Source organism: Gnatocerus cornutus, chromosome 10 (genome assembly GCF_029298725.1).
Source record: "Gnatocerus cornutus isolate USDA-ARS CGAHR chromosome 10, icGnaCorn1.1, whole genome shotgun sequence".
NCBI lineage: Eukaryota > Metazoa > Arthropoda > Insecta > Coleoptera > Tenebrionidae > Gnatocerus > Gnatocerus cornutus.
The window spans coordinates 4384062-4409299 of NC_142242.1; the positions used below are offsets into that span (position 1 = coordinate 4384062).

At 33.4% G+C, this 25238-nt stretch overlaps 1 protein-coding gene across 3 annotated transcripts in view; it reads right to left on the reverse strand.

The window, feature by feature from the left end:
- Positions 1-25238, reverse strand: part of LOC148167281 (lachesin-like) — a 57568-nt gene that overhangs the window by 30422 nt on the left and 1908 nt on the right. For 2 of the 3 annotated variants that reach the window (XM_088047736.1, XM_088047735.1), the window contains exon 2: positions 17548-17644. In XM_088047736.1, the coding sequence (XP_087903862.1) occupies positions 17548-17623 (76 nt within the window). In that variant the 5' untranslated portion in view covers positions 17624-17644. Of the gene's footprint in view, positions 1-17547; positions 17645-17704; positions 17776-25238 lie in introns of those variants that run through there. The other variant, XM_088047734.1, reaches the window with a different exon arrangement.

Consider the following 25238-nt stretch of genomic DNA (forward strand, 5'->3'; position numbering starts at 1 on the left):
TCTATTACTAAGAAAATATAAAGATTAAGCGTTAAAAATAGAAGGAAGTTTTAATTAACACTTAATCTAAAATTCTAATCACACATCATCAAAATACGTCGCAACCTGCAGTAATTGACATTTGCGTTATATTGAAATGCAGATTGTTTTGTGTTATCGAAGTTTTGGAACCTGTAATAGTCAAAAAACTGTAGGCAATTAATTACAGCAAACTTAGCTGAACCGCAAGTCTACACACCAACTATACCTACGTGAAATTCAAACTTGTTAAAGTCAAGTTAAAGTGAACACGTGAATTTCATTACAACCTTAATAAAGCTTTGATATGTCTTAAAGGGGCTTTACTTCTACTTTAAATGTTATAAAAAAAATACTATAAGATTGTTATTGATCTTATTTATTCTTTCCTGGAGTTTGGTTTTTATATGGTACAGTTCTGATCATACAATTCCATATTTATGTTTCTCCTTATGTATGTGACAAATAAATTAAGATGAGTGGCGTCTCCAGGAGATTTTTTAATGTAACTGCCAAATTTGCATTCATATTTGTATGACAACGCAAAGTAATCAAAAAATATTATAAAAAAATAAATTTTTGCAGAAAAGACCAAAACCGCATTGTATAAGAGCGAGGAAAAAAAATCTTTGTATTTGTATCATTTTTGAAATTTAAGAATTCAATTTTTTTTTAAATTCGGTTTCATGGCACTCTGGCCACATATCAGATTGGTAGAACAAATCATAGTTTACAAGAGATGGTCAAATAGAAAACAAAAATTCAAAACTTTTCATCGTTTAAGTCAATTTTTCTTTCAAAAAAAATTTATTTAAAATTCGAGAAAAGTAACTACATTCTAAGCAAAAGTAGACAGTACGAGGTAGACGATGGTGCAAACCGCATTTTTCTATCTGACGTAGTTCCTGAAATATGGTGCAATGAACATTGTAGGACTTCAAAAGTTTTGCTCTGACGATAACCCAAAATTTAAATTGTTTCTACTTCAGTTTTTTGTTGGTAAAAAATTAGCACAGTTTTGGATTTTGCGTGAAATTCTGCCTTAAATGAGCATCAATAACTTAAGTTTGCTCCAGAAATAAACGAGATAGTGACCGAATTAGGTTTTTAGAGAAGTCTTTTAGAGGTCGTTTTTAAAGAACTTAAAACAACGTTTAAGGCATTTGAATTTATGCATCAATCGAAAGAGGAGCTTGAAATATAGTCCAAATAAAACAACTTTTGAATTTTAGATAAGTCACACCGCATTCTAAGCAAAAACAGTGCGGAAAAACAGTTGAAGTTCCGTATATCTAGAACATTAAAAAAATTTGAAACTTAAAATTCACTATATAAAACTTCAATCGCTTTTAATTCAATTACTTGTTAACTTACGTTAAAAATACAAAATGTTTTGGATTTTGCGTCAGATTCTGCGTAAAATGTGCAAATAACTTAATTTTGCACCACAAAGAAGCGAGATGTAGTCCGAAATAGACATCATTACACATATTTGATTCAAAATATTTTTTTCAAACAAATTAAATTTTTGAATCCGGGATTTGTAGCACCGGATTCATAACAACAAAAGCGCAAAATAAACGAGATAAGAAAAACCACAGCGTAAATCGGATATTTCTGTTTGTTTCAGTTCCGGAGATATTCAGCTTTAAATATGCAGGAAATTCGAAAAAGTCACATTTTTTGTTGGACTGTTGAATTAAAGTTATATTGATTTGATCTCAAAAACTTGCTTCTCTTTTTAAATTCGAGATCAAAATTTAAAACCTCACGATTAAACAGAAACTAGTGTAACTGATAATAATGATTTTCAGACGTTTCATACTGTTGAAAAGGATTAATTTACAATGACTTAAATATACTAATCAAATAATAATAATATTAATAATATTAACATTGTTTTGCAGATTCTGTTAATAAACGCACGTCAATTAACACACTTCGTAATTTACTTATGAAAATATTTGATTACGAAATTTTCTTTTAAATTGAAATCTTACTAAATTGCTGTGAACTTATAATTAATATCCATCTACACTCGTGTTATTTGAGTTTCATTAAGTGAGAGCTTTATTAAATAACATTAGGGAAATTAAAAAGAAAAATCTAACAATTTACTGAAACAATATTTTTTTTCAATTTAAGTAAATGATGTGCGTTTTGCGGTTAGGTGGAAATTGTATGTTTAGCAGGAGTTATGAAATATTTATGAAAACATACATTAGCATAAATTACACTGGAAAATGTTCTCTGATGAAAAAAAAAAGTGATTTTCGTTTTTTAATATCATGTGTTAAGGTTTAAGGTCGTGAGTAAAGCGTGTGAACTGTAAAGTTTTATTTTTATTGTTGAAAGAGTTGGTAGAAAATAGGCGGATAATGTAAGGTTTGTGTTCGTATAATAAGATGTTTGGGTGAGAGGATTTACAGTAGAAGTAATAAACATGTCGCGTCAGAATTATTAATGTAATTAAGGTTTAAGAGCGGTAGAAAATTTAATATTAGCGACAATGGTTCAATTTGTAGTTATTATTTAAGAGGATAATTTCGGCAACGATTGCGAAGAAAAGATAATAAGAGTGAAGTGGCTGACACTTTTGTGAAGCAACTGAAAAATCATATAATTTGACGGATAATTAATTTTTAATGTAAACGGCTTCCTTGGAAGAAACGGCGACTGGAAATTATAATATCTGAGCAATATTTCAACAGTGGGGCCATTTTGCGGATTTAATTACATTATTGAAGTGTCATGTGCTACGTTCTTGATAAATGCAGAGAAGAGAGCGGTCTGAGAACGCTCCAGACGTTGCCTAGCGTCGATCGCTTGCGGAATTATTAAGACCAAATGATAATTCATTAGAATGGGACGCCCACCCGACCCCTGACAGACCGAGCGTCACATTTGTCGGCTTCTTTATCTGCATTAGAATGGCTAGAATAAGAAATTAAGCCACTCAGCTTAATAAGTGACATTTCGTTGAATATGCAAACTGTTCAACTTGCCCGATCATTTGTCCACGATAAATTGAAACTTACATAAACCCTGACTAGGGTCGCTTCCACCTGATGTACACACCTCAAATGCTGCTACTTAACCCTGTCTTCAAACTTACTCTCTCAGCTATTCGCCTCTTATAACGCCCATTAGGTAGGGGAGACGTGGAAATGGCAACGTTCTACTACAGCCACATTTTTAAAATGTACACTGACGTTCTTGAATTAAAACCCTAACGAAATTAACGGGAAAGCGTTCAGACGCTCATCGGATAAAACAAAAAACCGTATTTGTCTTCAGAAGGAACCTCATTAAATTTCACTCGACAATTGCCCACCACCAATGTGAAATTAAACTCTGTTTTCCATCACACAATTATTTCGACTCGATAACATAGGATTTTAACTTGCAATGAGTTCCTGTAAAAGATTAATATTATATACTTTCAGTGATTTATCAAATCATTTCAATTATTACAGCTCAAAGCACCGCGATAAAAAGCGTAACAAGCTTTTACATAATTTTTTATTTAAGATGTATTCACGTTCCAGATATACACAATATTGCTTCTTTCAATATTCATAGTTCAATTAAATGTGGCCTAAATATTTTCAATATAGCTACACGGATTTTATTTAGTAATAAAAAAATAAAAATTGGTAATGTAGAGAACAATGAAAATGTTTACAGAACTGTTTAGGTTCCTAGTTATACGACGTATTCAGAATATAGTAAAATATTATTGTAGATCATATAACACCGAGATTATATTTTCATATAGTCTGCAAGTAGAAACAAATTTTAAATAGAATGATTAAATCAGCATTTTTTATTCATTGCAACAATGCAGTGTTTGTATTTTAGCACAGTAATTGACGATGTCAGTTTTAAAATAGAATTATTTTCTACGTCTGTATCGACTATTTAAAACAGTGCAAAACTAAAAACACTAAATTAACTTGCGGTTTAATTTATTTGTAAATTCAATTTTAAGCTTGCCATTATAGAAGTTGCAGTAGTTATATTTTGTTTGAATTTGAATCTTAAGTGTAAATTTCTGTGATTTCATTCTATGATTTACGGAAAACTAGTTAAGTAATCCGGCGCATCCTCCGTTTATGCTACTGTCAATGTATGTACAATATTTTAACCAGGAATTTCCGTGTTGGTGAAAGGGACAAAATAAATCCGTTGAATAAGGGATGACGAAAACGAGTTAAAGGATTACTTCGATTGGCAATTTTAATTCTGAGATTAGACAAAGTCTTTGCAAAAAGTCAGAAATTAATTTCATTTTGCTGCTCTCTACAAACTTCAAAGCTAACTAAGAAGACATGAAACGTAATCCGCATGTGGTTGTTAATGTCAAAATGAAAACAGAAGTTTATTATTATTTGCTTCGAGAGTTTTAGCATTTGTCATTGTTGTCACGGATATAAAATAAATTATTACATGTGTGCTTACTAGACGTAACATTTTAAAGTAGACAATAAATATTACGATCGATTGGCTTTCTCGTGGGATTAAATAAACTTTATTACAGTTGATAACAGCGATTATCGGTCTTGGATTTTTCAGTGACTCTTGGTAATTCTAACTTTGTAAAATATTCAAAGTTTTTACGAATCCGCTTGCAAGTTTCTTTGAAAAATATTGGTTTATTTTCATCGAGAAGTTGGTAGAAGTCAACGAAATATTTATGAACATACATGTTAAAGATTTAGATTTTTTCTTTCACAAACGTCAACTTGAACTGTCCAGTGAGAACAGAAATATCGTTTACATGGATAAAAAACGTAAGAGAATGTTTGATACTAATAAAGAAATTAGTGTTAAAAGTGTGCAGAACCGCAAATTTAATTTGTATTTACTTAGCTAATTAATTTTTACTTAATGTTGACTTTAGGCGATTTGTGAAATTTAGTAGTGTACAAAGCGTGGAAAGAATATTTGCCATGGTCGGCATCACGTACTCGATTTTCAAGACTACTTCACCTTAAAGATAAATAAGTTAGCTAATCGCACCAAAGTTACGCGTACGTCCTATTGTATAGCGGACAAATGGATAATGAAGTCCCTAGCAGTAACCCTGCTGCAGGTTTCTACGAATCAACGACATACTAAAAGTAACTATAAAACAGCTATTATTTGCCTCCCCTGACCACGTAGTTTCGATAAACAAAACTGGAGAAACGGCTGGACTGCGTTTATTTATTATCGTTGCGCCAGCAGCTTCTCAACGGATCCGTTAAATTAGTTCCTACGATAAACTGTGAATTTTCATTATCAAATTTTGATAAGGATTCACTTTAACTTTTGATATTAAGCACTTCCGCTGTACGGAGAATAAATCTTACCAACTGCATATAATACTCGACCACACTCTCAACTCTGTCTTTTATAAGTAATTTCTTGGTCGACACCATTTATCTGATCCAAGTTTTAAATTAATAAAGATATACTACATCGCTCGACGACATTCGGATCTTGAATATCTTAACTTTGTTTTCATATTTAGACTTCTAATTAACACAGATTTCTTACATTTAGATCTTTGGGTTCTCACAGAAGGAATCTATTTACTGTTTAGATAATCTTGGACTTTCACAATCTGATCTAGCTAGATTAGATTGAACAACTTTCTCTACGCTCTTTCTCGTCTTAATCAAAAGTTGTATTCACCCAATGTTACGTTAAGTCTCAAATGGAGTTGATTATTATCGAAAACACCGAAAACTTGTCACAATTATAACATTTACATAAAATTCACCCTAAACTTTAGCCAGTGTTGGTCAAGTCTACTTCAAGTGTTGGTCAAACTTAGTCCAAAGCATGTCAAGCAGTAGAAGTTTATGGCATTTGTAACCGCTTGGAAATGATCTAAATCCGCCTTAAGACTGACAATATTTGTGCAAACCGCAACTTGTTATCTTCTAAGAATTTGTCATTAGAAAAGCAAATTTTACTCTTTTCTTTAGCTTTCACTGCTCGGTTATGGTAGCTTGTTAATACGTAGCAACGAGTGATATAAAACACGACTGTTGAAAATTTATTTTGGAGAACCTAGGCGTCCTAAGCTGTAATAAATCCATCGTAAAAGATTTTAAAGTTAACGACACTGATAAAGAGTTTATTCCTATAAAATATAGAAAAGTGTAAAACATCCTGTTTAAAAGGTAATTTCATTTTATGCAAGAATTAGTACTTACTATCCAAAATTGATTTTTTGTGTAAAAAAAAAGTTTTTAATATTTTAGACTTTGCTTTCTAGTTTCAGTTTTCCTCAATTATTTGTTCTGCTCATTAGGGTTAATTATAAAACTTATGTAGCTACTGCGTCTAAGTTTAGCTGTTTAAAGAGTTTTTGGGTAAAGGTTCAATAGATAATAAAGCTCTGGAAAATATACAGTGTGGTAAGATATTCAATAATTTTAAATTGAACGTCAACGCCTTGGGCACTTTTATTGAATGGAACAGTTTTCGTAGCATAATTGCAAAATAGTAGACGGGGATTGTTAGTAAGATTGTCAATTTTTAAGACATGGAAAGCTGAAAATCGTTGAAACATAAAACAGTTAAAAAGAATCTTTTATAATTTTAATGATCTGAACTTTTGATAACAATATATCGTGTAAAATAGATCTTATTTACTACGCAAGATTTTAAAACAACTAGACTAACACACAATTAACTTAAACTACAATAATGTTCGAATAATAGAAAACGAACGTTTGTTTTCCCTTCGTCGGATTAGCCAAAAATTCCGATTATCGATGTCATCTAGACTTCTGTAACATTATTAAAATACTAATACATATATACTAAGGCTTATTGCTATCAATCCACTCTCCTGTGTCAATTTTCAAAAATTGTTGACTGTATATAAAGCTTTCAATAATTATTTAGGGAGAAAATTAAGGAAAAATTGAATGTAAGCGACTGTTGAGATTAATATTGTCAAAGTTGGGTGTTTCAACATCTCATATTAATTAAGAATTAATTAACGACTGGCCCCAAAAGAGATATTTAACTTGCGCATGACGATTAGCTTCCACGCATGTTACGGTTGGGTTAAGATCAAACGCTTTTACCAAGTGTCACCCATAAAATTTGCTAGAGATGTCACGTAGAAAAAACCTGTGAATATTTTTTAACGCATTCACTTTTATTTGAGCGGCACACAGAAAAAAGGCCATTTGTTAAAAAAAAAAACACATTCTCAATTTTTGTGATAGAATTTAAACAACATAAGAAAAACAATCAACATTGGTGAACTGTGGACTCAATAATTTACATTTTTTGTATTCTGAGCCATGGTTACGTTGTTATTGCATTGTTTCATATAAACGTTAACAATTTTCAGACATTTTTCGTAGGATTCTTAAGATTTTTTATGCAGCACGTTGTTTTATACAATGTCTTTTATATCACAAATGCATTGGAACGTGAAATAGTTGCACAGAAATCCTCAATTTCGGCATTAACCTGTATGTCCGAGTGTTCCGCGGACTGCTGAACATAGGGAAATAACATGAGAAGCTTCAAATTAGATTTGCTTAATGGCGGATTGTCCTCTAGACAATTCTTATTCAAAGAGCAATTTTTAGAATTCTGTTATTACGGCGTTAGTAAAAAAATTTAATTATAAAATGTAAAATTTCAAATTTCCCGCTTAAAATTTTGAAAGTTGTGCGACTGCGCAATGAAGATCTGTCAGTGCGTAACGTCGCTTTTACCTACAAACTAACCTTTTTATTGCAAATAGCCTTTTCAAAACAATTTTATGGTGTGTTTTTCCTCGATAATATCCACGCACAAGTCAATTTAAACAGTAAGATTGGTTTAGAAAATTTCGTGACAGCTCTTTAATTTTCAGTACCACCTACTTCAAAATATCGGGTGAGAAATTCGGAATATTACATTTTCGACTCAATAAAGCCACAACACTGAATCCTAAAAATTGCTCTCGGAATAAGAATTTCGACTCACTATTTTATTTGGAGGTTTTTAAAATTATATCTATCTACTCCTGAGTTAACTTCTTAACTATTTTTTTGCCGAATACATCTTAGAACAAGTTTTCCAAAGGTAGTCCGGATTACGGATATCAACATGTCTGATTAGGGAATTAACATTAGATTGTTCGATTATTCAAGGTGGAAATTAGGCGGACATTACTATACTAGCACTATTCTAAATTCAACTATAAACTGGAAATTGTTAAAATTTGAAACTATCGTTAAATATTTTTGGTTTTTGAAATTATACATAACATTATTTATAGTTACTTTTCAGCTACTGATTTTTAGTTGTCCATTTAGATTTCTGAGTCTTCGACTTCTTTGGATGAGATAATCAGGTTTCCCTGCAATTTGTAAATGTGTTGCGTAAATTTTAGTAGCTGTATTTTCCGGAGAGGGAAGTTGTGTTTGGGAGTGTTTTTGCCGCAGTGGTTTGATATGGTGTTAATATAACGAATGCAATTGTTGTAATTGGTGTAGTGTTGGTAATTAGATGTTTTGTGCTTTGGAGTGGCTTGCGTAGATTGTAACATTGTAAGTTATCTGTGTAAAGTGTTCCATGTCGTTTTTGTCCGAGGATAGCTAATAAAGAGCGTGGCAAATTTGCGTTTATATGGGGGGCTGGTTGGGTACGAGTGTTATAAATGAAAATAGCAGTGAGATTAAGAGTGATATAATTAATGTGTTTAAATTGGAACCATAAAATATTAATCAAAATTAAAGCATTAAACTGTAATTTGGTGAAACTAAATTGGGTTTTGGAAATGAGTTCATTAGTAAAGTAGTTTGAATCGTTTCTAGTACGAGTTTGTCTCCCGATTGCGTTATCGTTATTAGAAATGAACTTCACAAAACTAGCTTAGGCATTAGCGACTCGACGATGGCAGCGTGCTCTGTTAACGCCTGTTGAAAACTCCTCGACCGGAAGTGCGTTATGGCACAGAATGCTTCTGCCATCCCATCCTGCTCTGAGCATACAAATGGGGACACTCGCAGTCGGGCTTGTTAAAAACCAAACATATTGCTTCATAAACATAATTTTACGCAATTTGCTGCCGCTAACACGACCGTTTTAACCAAACTCCATAATGATATACTCGCCGCCCGGAATTCCATTAGTCTAACTTACAACAAAAGATGCTAGAATAAATGTTTTTCGGAATAATAGTGCTAGTTGCCGAGTTGTCGGCTTTACTCGGGGAAGCATCCGTCTCAAGGGTGGGATGTTAATAAGGAGGGTAACTAGCTACTAGCTAGTAGCTACATCACGGCCACAGTGGATTGCGACCCACCATTTCCCTGCATTCTCATTCGGGATAGCCGCCGTTTGCTCACCAGACCAAATAATATAACCTACGCGACGCAAATACTGCAATTGCGATCTTCGATTTACTGTCACATTTGTCACACATATTAACCACATTAAAAACCACACTGTCCTAACCACATGCTGCTAGGTAATATTCGTAAAACAAGACCGACTTTCACGTTTTACTAACTGTATCATCGAATTACAGCCACATTTGAGACACTGAGAAAACACTATTCATGCTTTCATTGTTATTTGCAATTTTCCACTCTCTACATTTTTAAATATAATCAAATATACAATATTTTCCAAACTGCATATTTACAAAATCCGTTGTTAATTGAAACCATAAAATTCGTCCAATTTTCATCAACATATCGCATTTGTACAAGAGCAAAATCGAATTATTTGTAAAAAACCTCTCAAAGTGCAAATAACACTTTAAAATTGTTTTAATGAAGCGAATTTGTATATATCACTAAAACAGATAATTCAATTATTTGGTGAAAACTCGCGATAGAAAAATACAGGCAGCTACGAAAAACCCTTTTAAGCTCCCATCAACTTCTCAAACACCGACAGCTGCAACACCAAACATAGTTTGTTAGAAATAATTAATGCTTTAATTTTTCAACTTGAAACCGATTTTGATCAATGCAAAAATAGAATGTCTCTCTGTTCATCGAGTAATTGCCAATGTGAACATGTTAACAGAGTAAACAATGAATAGCGCGGCACAAACTCTATCCAATATTGGATTATTTTTACATGGAAATTTTGATTTGTTTTGATCACATTTGTAAGATTAGGATCTGTTACAAATAAATATGATTGTCAAGCACTTTGTTGTTCTATTAATATAAATTTTATTACATAATTACTGCAGTTCGAGAATTTTCATGTCCGTACTTAGTGAGAGATTTTAGAATTACTGGTTTATTAAAATTTATTAAAATTATTGTCTGCAATTCCATAATAAAATATGAAATGATCTTTGAAAATTGTCGTTAATTCTTTTTTCGCATGTAGAGAAAAGATCGTAAAAATTTAAGTAAAACTAAACAGACTTTTCTGTGCACAGATGGCTTTTGCTGTTCAAATGCAGACACGACAGTTTCCATTAATACTTTGTAAGTTCTACTGTCAATAATAATTTTGCCTTCAATGATAGCATTAAAGTTTTTAGTAAAATCTCATGAAATATTTAGAATTTAAAACATCGATTTGCGATAATTTTGCTTCAAAATACCGGAGTATAAATTGTGCGTGGCATATGTTATCGAAAGATAATTAAATTATTTAAGATTGCTTTCAGACGAGTTTTGAAGCAAGATAAGAACTGCTGCAAGGGCGAAATATTAAAGAGAGTGTCGAGCAAACCTGTGGGGAAATAAATATTTTTTGGTAATTTAGCAGGCATTATTGTATGAATGAAATTGTCTGTATAACAGCAGTAAGGCTGAGAAATTTTGTGCGTCGTTAAAGTGATGTTAATCGTAAACGTGTAAGCGAAATCTTAGAAAACGAGTAAGTATTTTCGCTGTTTCTCGAAGGTACAAACAGTGCGAACTTTGTTTAAATGGTTAACAAATGATGTTAGGATAACAACTGCGAGGGATTACAAGACTGCTATTTTCAAGGAAGAACAATTAATAATGGATGCTTGGAAATAATTGCTGTTGACTTAGCAAATTATAAAATGATAGCTTTTTTAATAAGTGCTGTGATATGTCAACACGGGAAAGTCGACGAATCTCTGCGTTATTCTCTCTGGAGTTAAACTGATAGAAATTAATAATTCAAACTCAAAAATGTATGATCACGCTAAAGCCTTAGTAAAGGTAAAACTCCAAAACCAAAATAGCAAAATGCAGACTAAAATCTAGTTCTAGAACCTTTAAAGTAAAAAAATAGTTGCAGAATTTTTCGATTTGGGTCTAGGTTAGGTTATAAACTGTAATAGAAATAATTTGGCAAATTAAAGATTATTTTGAAAATTTTAGATCAAGAATAGGTAATAAAATGTAGCAAAAAAAAATTGAAGAACCGTCAGGCTTTCACTATTAAAAAATAAATCAAACAGACTGATTTCTGAGCCCATTACTATGAGGCGTGTACAAAAAAAATAAATTTTAAAATATAATATTACTATACATAGTATAAAGAATAACAGTTTTGATATGATGTTTTTTTTACATAATATTAAAAAAAAGAAAAATAAAGCAATTTTTTATAACAGTAATAAAAACTCATAAAATAGTGAATTGTATTTTTTAATGTAATAATAAATAATGTAGTTCTGATAAATAAAACTTTTGTTGTGTACGTTCGTCGATTGGTGGCGCTTAGTGCACGAAAATGGCAACCCTGTGAGCTGTATTTAGAAACAATATTATTGAAGTAACAAATTATTGATTAATTGTTGATTTTATTCACCCCTGCTGACCCTGGTTTTTGACAAGTTTGAATTTCTACCTATTTTGCCAGCTTCTGTATCAATGCATTGCAATGATTTCCAAAATATCAAAATAACAAACCATAATAGAACCGAAATATGCATCTGTATATTGAAATTTATCATAACTATAACCTCATATAAGAAATATAAAAAAAAAACAGATTGAAGCAGATGTCAGAGATGTCAAAAATTTCCCATGATTTCAAAGCCGGGGATAATTTTGTAGTTCTGGTATATTAAGTTAGGTTAGTTTTTGCCCTTTTTTTGGAAACTGGACCTGCTAGATGGTTTATTTACAGCAACCGCTAGTTACCATTGCCGTTTTATAGGATAACATTAATTTTAAGTGATTTACATTTAAATTGAGATAAATAAAATTAATAATTTTAGGAACAGGGTGTGTCTGCAATGTGCAATCAAAATACACCTTTTTAGTTATTCCGGTTTTAAATTTCATCAAAATAGGTTCATAAATAACAAAGTTATTGGACTGGAAAGTCGTAGATGAACCACTTTGTAAAACTAAACTCTTCAGCCATTTTCAAAATAAAATCCTGCTGAAAAGGCCAAAAGCCTCACCAGCAGCCAATTAATTTGTAACATCTTAAGAACTCACACAAACTTAGACAAAAACGTATTTTGTCTTGACTTGCCAATTTCAAAATAAAATTATACGTCTATATTGTATTGCGTGGAACGTTTTGTCATATATTTAAAATTTGGAATTATAAAACATGCGTATTTCTTTCTTGAATCTCTTCATTGTGTCCACAATCCTTTACTCAACATTACCAAGTACCACATATTCTCCTTGGACTTTAAGAAAAATTTTTTGGTCTTTGTTCAGAGGGTTTCATCAATTCCTTGTATTTATCTGATTCTTATCCACTACAAAATTTTCTATTTGGTTTTGCACTGTTATGGAAATTAAAGATTGATTATCCCTAGAACTATCACTTTCAAAAATTCTACATTTGTAAATCTTTGCTTTTGCTAAATATTCGATAAGATTTTGTAAACACCCCCATAATTCTTTATCTCTTATAAGACGTGTCATTTTTAGTTTTATCAACCACAATTACGAACTAAACAATATTTTATTTGAAAGTCCTCCATTTTTGTGACGATTTTATGACAAGTATTTAAGGAAAATATTGTAAATATTTAACGGTCAATCTAACCGCAATGGTACTTCTCTCTAGTCGTTATTGGATTCTACTGGCTAGGTAAAACAGGTCTTCATAATTGAAAGCATATTTTAAGAAGTTTTAAAATCTTAACTTTATAAGAATAATTTTTGGAAACTAGGCGCTCTTAAATATCGAAAGCGGTGAATTTGACCGTTTTGGTAGTTCAAGTGTTTTAAGATATAATTAAAAATAGTTTTGTGTTAATTCCATGCGATGCATAAAAATGAGATCTAAGAAGTGATGGAAGAGTTTTAAATTTTGAACAAGAGAAATAATTGGTGTTGGCAGAGTAAATTATGAAAAGATAGCTTTTTTAATAAGCGATATGATATGTCAACATGGAAAGGTCGTGAAGTAACTCCATTTGGCGGTGATATTCTCCACGGAATCATGGTCGTTGTGCGCAGAAAGACTACTTAGAACGGAACACAATACACACAGGTATGATTTTCCTTTCGTGAGAGCGGATATATGCAAGCCAAACTCGACACAGCCGGCACGACCATAACGCGCCAAAGTGCTCTTTGTCATCTATAAAACAGAGAGACAGCTGGCCCAGCTCAACTTATCCAAGCTGCCTTACCTGCACGGATCGCGAATCGCGGAATGCCTCCTGGAATTGTAGTCAAATCTCGACATTTAAATAACTATGAATAAATGTGAATAATAAATATAGAGCGTCGTATACGTCGTAGGAGCGACCGCAGGTAATAAAGTGGCGAAGAGAAAGCGGGTGACCCCGACGAGGGGATGTCAGCGTTATCGCCTGCCAGAGCGATGGAAGCGCAGCACTCTGACAGCTTTACTAATAGAAAATGGCTTAAATCAATGCAGTCGTAGTCATCAGTCAGAAATGATTATCCTAAAACGACATTTGGTGTTAGTCTGAGTCAGCATCCGTGTTCGTTAGCGTTCACGACGCCTGATTGAAGCAGAACTCGGTCATTCCTCAAGAGTATGTGCGACTTCTGAAATCCAGTCAGCTGTTACAACGAAAATGCAAAACCGACTCATATAAACTTATTAAAAACTTGTGCAACACTGCGGTTTTTTATTGAGAGATAAAACGAAGCGGAAAGTTGCTCGAGGGTCCATAAGAAACTATATAGTAGGTTTGCTTGGTTCAAAAACATTTTTGTGCTGAAAACTTAACGCGACAATATCTAAAGTGAGTGGATTCCATCGCCTGGGGTGAGATCAAACTCGGCACGCAAATATCAAGGTGCCTTGAGCTGGTTAAAATATGGCCTTATATAGGGTACTTCAAAACCCGCATAAAAATAATAAAGTCTGAAAAAATGTAAAACTGCACAACTCTCACAGAGTTGAAAGTGACGCGTCTCAATAACAGTCAAATCTCTAGATTTGTAGTTTCTTGCTGACCAAGCAATGTTGCGTTCACTGTAGACATGTGCATTACAAGAGGTTTGACTGTAGTTGAAAATTGACCAAACCTATCGGCGCGTAACGTCTAACGGGCACATAATGAAATCTGAAATTGCGCTTCGTTCTCTGGAGTCTCGTCTGCTTAAAGATAATCCCACTGCACAAAACAACACAATGGGCATTAAAAATTATAGTGCTACTTCTTTTTGTACGTTCCGAGAAAACTAGTTACAATATAAGCCGTCTTTGTTGATCGCGTTTCTATTCTTGTTTTTCGATTAGCCATGCTTTTATCCTCCCTCGAAGAGGCATTTTCGCGTCAGACACTACTTCTTCACTACAAGCCGCAAGTACCGCTGAATATTTACATAATATTACTTTATCTAACGATAACGATTATGTTTGCTGTGGTTTTTAGCCGAGCAGAATCTGGTATGTCAATACCATTAGTCGACGGAATGACAACCACCACTCATTGGATTCACAAATATCGACTCCAAGCAACTCCCTTCGTCTTCATGAAACGGATTAAGACGTGCATAGCTGTGTTCCCAAAGTGCATTTTACGCGAACGTGTTATTCAACTTGTTGAGTATTTCGCGCGTAAAAACGGCCATCAGTTCGGCCTGCTTGTACAGACGTGACTCTAACTTTGGCAATCACACGACCACATTAATCATATGCCGCCGGACGGAGCTTACTTTTAACTCACTTTATCAACAATGTGAAGCTGCTTCCATGCTTTGCTCTTTTACGACTCGGATATTATATAGATTCTCTAACTATCGCATTCTTCAATTTCATCTCCACCGGCGAATTACACAATAAAACCTTGAAATTAACTCATCCAACTCTCTCCCATCTCCTAGCATTAACATCATTACTAATTAGACAATTTTTGCTCTCCCTTTATCAGAGACTCCAACATGTAATATACTGCCCTCACGATTTACATAAAAGACGCTTTGTTAACATGGTTAAGCAAAAACATGTGGCGTTAACCGCAAACGTACCGCGTGGTTGATTTGTTTTCGTTACTTCCTACATGCGAAAATAACAAAATTTTACTTTTTTCATGCCTCACGCTAAAAATACAATCAAGCTAAAAACTAAAAACATTACTCACTGTCCTTTTATACAACATCCACCGTGACAAAGTACAGTGCTGCGTTCGCAAAATATTCTATAATACATTATCAGTATTAAGAAATCCAACCATAGTTCCCGTGAAATACACCGCAGCATTTACTTTTTCTACTCTTTTCCTCTGCCATCGCGCTTTCAATTTCACGACTCATATTTGCTAAATTTATTGTCACACCGATTTTCGATTTTTTAAATTAATTTATTTACCGACTTTTGTTTCGCCCATTTAGAATGACATATAATTAAGTTTATCCTCGGATGTTTGTAGTCCTCAGTTTCAAGCGTGGAGCAGATTGCATAAAGTTATCGCTCTCCTGCTTGAAAAATTTGATTTATTTTTCTTTACGCGCGAATTAAATTCTCTAAACTGAGATCTACTAAATTGAGCTTGAAATAAGTTCAGATCTTTCTGTACTATTTTATGTTAAATGAGAAATTTTTCCTAAAATCTGGTTACTTTTTTATGAAAATGGAATACGGGAGAGCGTTGCGTGGTGACTGGGAGTTCCAGTATTTATTATGAAGGTGATTTTAGTTTATCTGGTAAATAATGCCAAAGGGAAGATAGAAAATTAGGAAACGACTAAATGTACCATAAATAAGCAATCGATATTGGAAAGCTGGATAAGATTGAAGGACTTCCGCATAGATAGGAGCGTGGAACCTGTAGAAGAATGAATCTTGTAAGACGTAAGCAATACCGTTACAGCACAGCTTGTTTTCGTGCAAGTTTTAATGAAGACAGTTTAAATAATGGAGAGAGATAAAAGGGTTTTGGAGGTGAGTGCGCATGCAAATAAGACGAAAGTGGTGAGCAATACTTTGCCAATAAACCACAACACGAAGATCAATGCTGAAGCGTCGGATCATAATGTCCTTTTTTAATTAGCCTTCCAAATGTTCTTCTAATAACACTGATGGACTTATACATTACATATATTACAATTAAAGACTATGCAAAGAAATGTTGCGAGATTAATAGCTTGCAATTTGTTGCTGGGCTAGGTGAGGTCGGTGCCGGAGGTTAGCCCATAATAACTTCACTTCCAAGCACACGGGTTCACGCCGATATTTATGTTGGGGATCGTGACATCGCATTTGTCTTGGACGCTACGGTTGGGCCAATAGGATCAGCATCGCGGTATGGGCCGTTGATAGCACTTTTATGCTTGAGCAGCACATTCAATTAAAAGAGAACAAAATGATATTCGTTTATTAGCGTTTATTGGCCCAGAGCTCACAAAACCAAGAAAAGCGAAGACTTCAACACCTTGATTGTTTGTTTTAATTAAATTGATCAAGTTTCTGTGGCATTTTATATTCGCGCGTCATTTTTGATTCCATTAAATAGCTATTTCTGTACCCAATGAAAATATAAAATCGATTTTAACAATAGTTAAATTTTATGCAGTGTTTAAAGCTATTTTATAAGCCTCCGGACAATTATCAAAATAAGATTAATATTTAACAATTTCATTTACCTTTAATAAAAATATGTAAATTAATAATTATTAAATAAAGTGATTTGTTAAATATTATTGAAACAATCATCTATTTAACATTAAACTCTTGTTTTCAACTGAATTTGAGTATTATTTAAGGTACTACTTTTTTAGGTCATGAATAGGAATGTTTTATTAGTAATAAGGCAATGAATTGAAAGGTTGAATAAAGAAAAATATTGATATCTTGGTTAGGAGAGATAGTTTAGTGTGTCACGTCAACAGGAAGTCAGCAAGGACATTTATTTGAAGTGTATATTCCCTTGCGTTAATTTAGAAGAGATACGTTCCGTGAAATTCGCAAGAGAGTATTATGTGATAAGCTAAGACCACGAAGTTTGCACTGTCTTATCTTTGAAGCGAATGTCAGTTCTGTGTACTGACACTAGTTATTTGGCTATCACAAACTCAAGCTGTTTGCCACAATTATTCCCACCATTTGTGGATAAGCGCCGAAGAGTTGATGAATAAAGCGAGAGGCTAAATCTTGGTACAGAAAGGGTTTGAGTGTTGGACTTACCTAAGACGACGATGAAGTCGATGGCGAGGAGTGCGGCTAGGGGCAGCCGAGGGGCAGAAGGCGACCCCCGGGTCATTCTCACATTTCCCGCGTCAGTCTGAAACAAGGCTCACATTGATATTGATATCTGGATGGCGGCACCCGGCGCGGTACTAACAGCGGAAACCTCATTAGCCTCGCACCGCAGACTGTTGCCGCCTCCGCCGGCCACCCATCGTCTTTGCTTCATTGCTTCTCTGATATAAATTATCCGTGCATCTCGGCTAATAGCGAGCAAGGCGCATCGCGGATTGTCGTTAAGGGCCACCCGCGCCACAGCCTTTCCCTAACGAGATATGCTCAAATTATGCCACGAACAGGGAACATCAACATTCAGCCACGCTACCAAAAATCCGGTCATCCTTAATGACCAATGAATTAAGAAAGCATTCCGCTCTTAAGCAACCCTAATGGCATTGTTATAGTCGGGAATAATTTATCATTGTCTTTGATTTGCCAACGCCGAATGGCGGTAAACGGCTGCCGTTAACAGACCCGGACGCTTCCAATTCCGTACTCCCCACATCTCAAAGGTGACATTTTTATTTTACTACCCATATTATTTTCATTTCAGCATAAAAACGAACAACCTTAACCTACACTTTACGGAAACTCGTAAATCTATAGACCAACCTCAGGCTTAGGTACTCACCAAAAGTACCATCTCAACACATAAAGAAACGAATTAAAAGGATAAAAAACGAATGAATAAACTCAACAAGACGCACCGAAAGCACAAAATTCACTTACCAACAGGTGAGTGTTAACTACAATGACATGTGTTGTGCTTAAAGAAATCCCTCGAAAATTTGCAACATTTGTATGTACAAGATCCGTCACTTCCAAAATCGTCTTTAATTGTAAAATTTAAAAATTTGCTAACGTTTAGTAAAAACGTCAGTTTAATGTGTTAAAATATCTCAGCTGTTATTTTAGAGATTTTGTTTAATTGTGTTTAAAATTTGAGAATAATAGTATAATATTATACGAGCACGTTTTGAGGCCTCATATTTGAGGTTGAGTTTGCAACACGAGCGAGCTTGCAAGCGAGTGGAGTAAATCAACGGAGTGAATAAAAGCCATGACATGCGAGTGTAATAGTATGCTTTATCTACAACCGCAATAAAGTAGACACAAACCTTGGATTTTTTCGGCAAGAGATTTAGGGTTACTACTATCATCCATGTTGATACACTTTTCTTCTTTAAAATACACAAAAACTCTAGAAAATTTTTAGTTCAAAATAGAATATGAGAGTTTTTTTCATTGAGAACTAGGATAAATTGATGAGGCATTGCATTATAGAAATGGTTTTCAGCCCGCGATAAATTTATAACTGCACGGGTTCCAACAAATAATTAAATGGTCGTATATAAAAATGTTTTATCAAGTTTATTTCCAAATTCATAATGTCAAAATTAGAAACTACTTTTACACCAAATTGTCAACATCTCGTGTCTTACATGTCAAATGTATGTCCTTTAGTTTGTTTTAGATTGTACAAAAGTGTTGTTACTTGGTTAAATTGTTGCTTTTTTGATGTTGATTAACGACTAAAAAGGCCGGTTTACACAAAAATTTAATTTGACGATTGCTGACGTTTGATTGGCGAATTAAAGATTTAATTTAGCTTCTATAAAGTGGTTCCAAGTGTTCAAAAAGTGAAACACGCCCACGGTAATCAAAATTGAATTTCATGTAAATAAATGAAGTGACTTGTGAAAATTTGGTGTAAAGGTAGCTTGCAACTGCCCCGTCGTGATTTTGAAAAACTTGATAAAACAGCGTTCTTTTTTTCAAATTTTAAACATAATTTGTATTAAATTTAAATTAAACACTGAAATATTTTATTCACAGTTATGTTGAAAATAATTTGAAATAGCGAGTGTTTCCACAAAAACTCAAAAACTGCCTAAACATTACACTTCTTAAGAGTCGCGACGCCAAACTAAGGATTATAAAAAAACAAATTTTTGTGGCAGATTCTGGAACTTGATCAACTATTAACGTATGCGTGTCTATAAGTATTGCAAGACCCTGTACATAAGGACAAAATGGATGTAAATGAAAATTCTTTTAATTTCCCAGCTTAGGAAACCTGCAAGTTCATTCACAGTCTGATCCTTTTATCGTATGAAAAAGACAACTCTCCAGATTCTTTTACCTATTTCCGCTGAATTTTCCAAATACAAAGATATATTTGTTTCAAGTCGTTAGAATGGGAAAATCAAGATCAAAGGTTTTGGTATTCTTATTATTCTCATTATCTTATGCCTTCTGAATGAAAATATTGTGATACTAGGAACAAAAAAATCGTTTGTATGGAAATTCTTTGACAATTTGACAAACAAACTTTGTACACGTGCACGCACAGATCTCTTAATAGGAATGAGCATCTAGAAAGATTTCTTATTTCATATTTCCCTGGATTATATCGAAGAAAAGTGAGACACAAGATTAAAAAAGTATTTTTGTAGTTAGTTTGTTCGGGGAGAATTTGATACAGTTGCAAATTAGCACGTAAGTAGTCGACTCTTTTTGCCTCTCACGATAAGAGCTCCTTACTTACGACTGCTCCAACAAATTTACATACGTTTGCCACAACTCTGATAACTTACACGAATTAGGAGTCTCATGATATACCTGTGCCCTAACAAAAACACTAACTATGTTACATCAACTCCACGTATGCATGAGTAGATATCTAAGCATTTAAAATATCTTTGAATTACATGAAATCTGATTTATACGTGGGTGTTTGCTTAAAAAATTTCCATGGAAACAATATAGAGGGTACGTAATAAAATATCTGTCTACACCAATCCTGCCTCAAGTCATTTTACCTCGCGTAGAACAATCAGAGTTATTAAAATCAAATATGTATAAATTAAATCTGAAAAAGACACTTGTTATTAATTTTACAAAGGCAAAGTGATGTGGAAGATCAAAAATTTAGAAAAGTACACAAAGTAAAGCTTCATTTTTGAGATGTAAGCAGAGATGATCACATACCAAAAATATCAAAGACTACAGACACCGAAATATAAATTAATTCACGTGTAAATCTCTCATGTTACACTCCGATAATTCTTCAAAAGAATAGAAACGATTTATTTGAAATGTTATCCTTGTTTATAATCATACTTCACCAGTTGCTTTGCCTTCTAGATTCATTAAAAAAAGAAAATCTGTAATCATGTGAAGATATCACGTAGCTTAAAGAGAGTTTTTTGCGAGTAAATTGTGCACACATCTCCGCGTAATCAATTAAAGAAACACCTCGTGTAGACTTGCTGAAGACATTTCCACCCTCCTCTAATAATCTACAACCCACAATCTACGGTGCACTTACTAAAGCAGAGTAATTCTATTTCGTCAGAATCAAATAATCGACAAGATTTCGAAACGAAATTATTTAAATCTACTACCTGAGCTGAGACGGAATGGAATATAAACGTGTTATGTTAATTGCCAACATTAAAATTAATTTTTCAACGTATCACCTATTAACTATGCTATACAGAAGGATGCATTATAAGGTGCATGAATAATAAAACGCGGATTTACAGTCTTAATAATTTCAGGTTGTTTTACCTTGTTAGTTATTTATACTTAAGAACATTGAGAATTTCTGAACAAACATAACTACGCTGTGTATCATCATAACATTAATGGAAATATGTTACAACACAGAAAATTGAACCGAAATTATCGTCTTGCTTTTATCTCTTTTTTACAACGCTGTAATAAAGCTTGATCGTCTTGGGTCAAATAAAAATTATATGTTTATATAATAGTGTCTTCTACTTAATCAAAACCCTCATCCGTTTAAAAAAAAAGTACAAAAATAATTTGAATGATAAATTTAACGTATGTGCTGAAAAGTGGGGTTCTAATTTGCATGTTTTATAGAGTGAATACTAAATTTAATTATATCTCTAACTAAATTTCTCTAACTTCTAAGAGTAGTTGGAGCATATATGTATCGTCTTTCAAATAGACAAATCCTAATTGAATGCCACCTTTTGCTGTAATCCTTAAATCTATGCATTTTTTGTACAAAGTATAAATTAACAGAAAGTGGTGAGTAAGCAGTGTAAAATTCTTTTATTAAAATTTTTTGTTTCAAATGAGAAGAAACTAATATAGTAATATACGAATAATCGGACACAAAAGTTGCCAGTTAAACATCCCGATTATAGATATCATTTAGAATTCTATGTATGTAATATGATTGAAACACCAATATCCAGAGTGTTTTGAAAATGCATGTACAAAACAGTTCTGTGATATTCTAGACAAAGTATGAAGTATGAAAAACCAATTTTTAAATCAAAAATTGACAACGTAGAATTAATCCGTACTTTCTACACCACTGTGAAAAACGCGCATGGAATGACTTGTTTCCTAAAGCAACCAGCAACTCTATTTTTTGTTCACTTTTAAATCAATGGCGCACAAGCGATTTTATTACAATTTTTGTGTAATTTTATCTCGAAAACCAAAAGACTTTCACCAAATTTTTTTTCTCTTAATAGGCTCAATTTGTGACAACAAATTACCACACTCTTTTTGTACATGCATTTCAAAAACAGTTTGTATAAACATAAAACTTTTTTGCATTTTACAAGAGTACAATTTTTTTTCCTTTAAGGTGGTATTTTTTATGTTGTTTTTTTTTAATCTTTTGCATTAGAATACATACAGTGGATCCCAGAACGCCCGCCCGCAAATTCTCCATCAAAATTTGAGATGATTTTTGAATCGCACAAAGTCCAGGCATTTAAATCACAAGCATTTTAAGTTGATCAATCACAGCGCATCTGCGTGTAATACAAGGAAAAATTGGTGATGATAACTTAGCAACTTAAAGTGCTTCTAACTCTAAAATTACAAATCCCTGGACATTGTACGATACCAAAATCATCTCAGATTTCAATTGACAATTTCCCATTATAGGAAAATGCGAGCGTTCTTGGACATCCTGTGAATCCTTTTCTAAAACGCAAAGTAATTTTAAAAAAATCTCAAGCTATAATGTTGCGGTAGACCTAAAATAAAATGTGTGTAACTGTGCACTTAAAAATTATTTTTTTTTTTTGTATTCAATGTGTCCGATTATCCAAGGAGCGAATTAGGCATACATTATATACTGTATTAACAAAAGTTAATCACAAATAACATAAATAATCTGGAGAAGACACAAAATGTCGTAAACTTTAATAATTGTTGAAGATATTGGCACAAAATGACTTTAGTAGAACAAGGAGAAGAGTTGGAACAGTTAACAGTCTGGACTCTGGAGTTTTATCGCACGATATTTCCATTACTGTTAGATGTGTTATCACGGTGTGTTAGTGATGAGGTTGAGAAAACTGAGTTGCCTGCTACGAATATTAATCTACCGAGAGAAGCATGGAGTAAAAAGTTTTGAAAATGAGTTCGCTTTAAACACTAAACTAAAATACTTATTAAATTAGACAAATCTTTGTGGAATGATAAATAAAACCTCTCGGAGATAAAGATTTTTTCGTGGCTTTTAGCAAGGGAGCAATTTTCACTCTGTATCCTTGCATCGAAAGTTCGGTAAGTTTGCGTTGGAGAAAAATAAGGTGTCGGTGAAAATTTTGTTTAGAGGATCTAATCTGGTGAAATATTTGATAAGTTTGTTGTGTAGAAATAAGTTGTGTGCCGTTATGTGATATGTGAATATAAGTAAACGGGGGTGGTTCGACGCAGAGCTTAAATGGGCTTGTTGGGGCGACATAGGCCAGGTCTTGGAACGCAGCTAGAAAACTCATCCGCCGCAATTACTGTCGCCTCGTACCGCAAATGTGTAGGTCGTAAACGTAAAACGCGATTTGTCACCGCGCGTTGTACGGCACAGGTAATGAAACGCGCATGGATATAGGGTCTTCAGAAACCAATATCTTCCGATGAAGATCTCTCAATCTCGACAAATCTGCATGTGTAGACATAACTTCTTCACCCTAATTCCTATTTACTTCGGTTGGGAGCTTTGTTCGGTGACAAGTTTTATCTCTCAGATGGCGATGTTGTGTTATATTCAATATCGGTTGCGGATCGTCATACCCATTACTCAGTAGCTGCAACCGAGTAAGATAGCCCTCGGCACAAATCTCAATATGTGCTCCTGATTTACGTTCTATGCGAACTGTGCCTTCAACGACTGATTGCTGATATGGAACAATGCGCCATCACCAACCGCGGATGCCAGACTATGCCGTCACATTTCCTTCAACTAATTTTTAATTGAAAACTTTCCACTTTCGATCGGATTTTATAATGGATTACGCTTTTTAAATTTGAAGGGTCAAATATTTAGCATGAGGAATAGGGCGCTCTGACAGATATCAAATTTTTCATTTCAATTCCCTTCATTCACTTTGTCACGATAAATAAAAGAATTACTTAAAGAACAAATAGAAAGCCCGACTGTCAGATATTAGTTGAAGAATTAAAAGTTCAACTGTTGTCAGCTGCTCGTGTCGCGATAACCCAAAGCTTAAGGAACAGAACCGACTCCACCGACGACAACACGTGTGACACCCACAAAACACAAAATCACCCCCATTTTTACACCCCATCATCCCACATTAACCTAAGCTCTACTCCAAACGCAAAGCAGATCATCTTTGCATATTCCATTCACATTCTATTTTCCAATACACTCTAAAAATAAAAATCTAATCAATTTAAAAATCTTACAATTTTACTTTTACAAGAAGATTGCAATTCATTAAATGCCCATTATTATTACAATTTTGTTGCATTTTTCCTGCTCTTATTACTTCGAATACAGATAAATCTAACGATTTCGATGAATTAAATTTCCTAGAATTGTCATTTCGAGAAGTTTTCGTGAATCTAGAGAACTAAATATAAAAAACTACTCGGCTAGTGCACCATCTGCACGTTTTGTCACCAGAAATATGTTGGTTTTGTAGATTTATCCATAAAAGCAAAGTTTGAACAAGTTTATTTTCGACAAAGTTAATAGTTAAAATCGCCCACAAAATTACTTTAGCTAGGTGTATAATTTCTAAACATCTAAAGGGAATTTCTGATCAGTCAATATCAACAATTTGTGGCAAACGCATTAAATTCGTCCAGATAAAGGTTTGTATGGAAATGGGTAAGATTTCATCAGCCACCGAATTATAATATATAATAACAAGGAAAAACACCGAAAAGAAAGAGTTTTAATTGTCTCTTTGAAAAATATAACAATAGATAGAATAGATGAAGAATAAAACAAAGGGTGAATGAAGAAACTTTACGATATTAAAATACGAGGTATTATTCCACTTTTATCCAAATAAAGCTGAAATTTTATGAACAAATAAACAAGCAACATCAAGAACCAGCTACTGCAACAATTTTTAATCATCTCTCCAATACCTTGAATAAGAGAAACACCTTTTTTTGTACAACAGCCCTGACCCGCACTCTTAATAAAACTGTTTTTAATAAAATTACAGCGCCATTTTATTATCATAATTCCTATATTAAGCAGCAGCACATTAATCAGACCTAATAACCAACATAATGAACTAAATCAAAATTAATACAGGTAATACGTCACTTGACAACCAACCAACTTTTGTAGTGTCCGATGTATGATGTGGGTC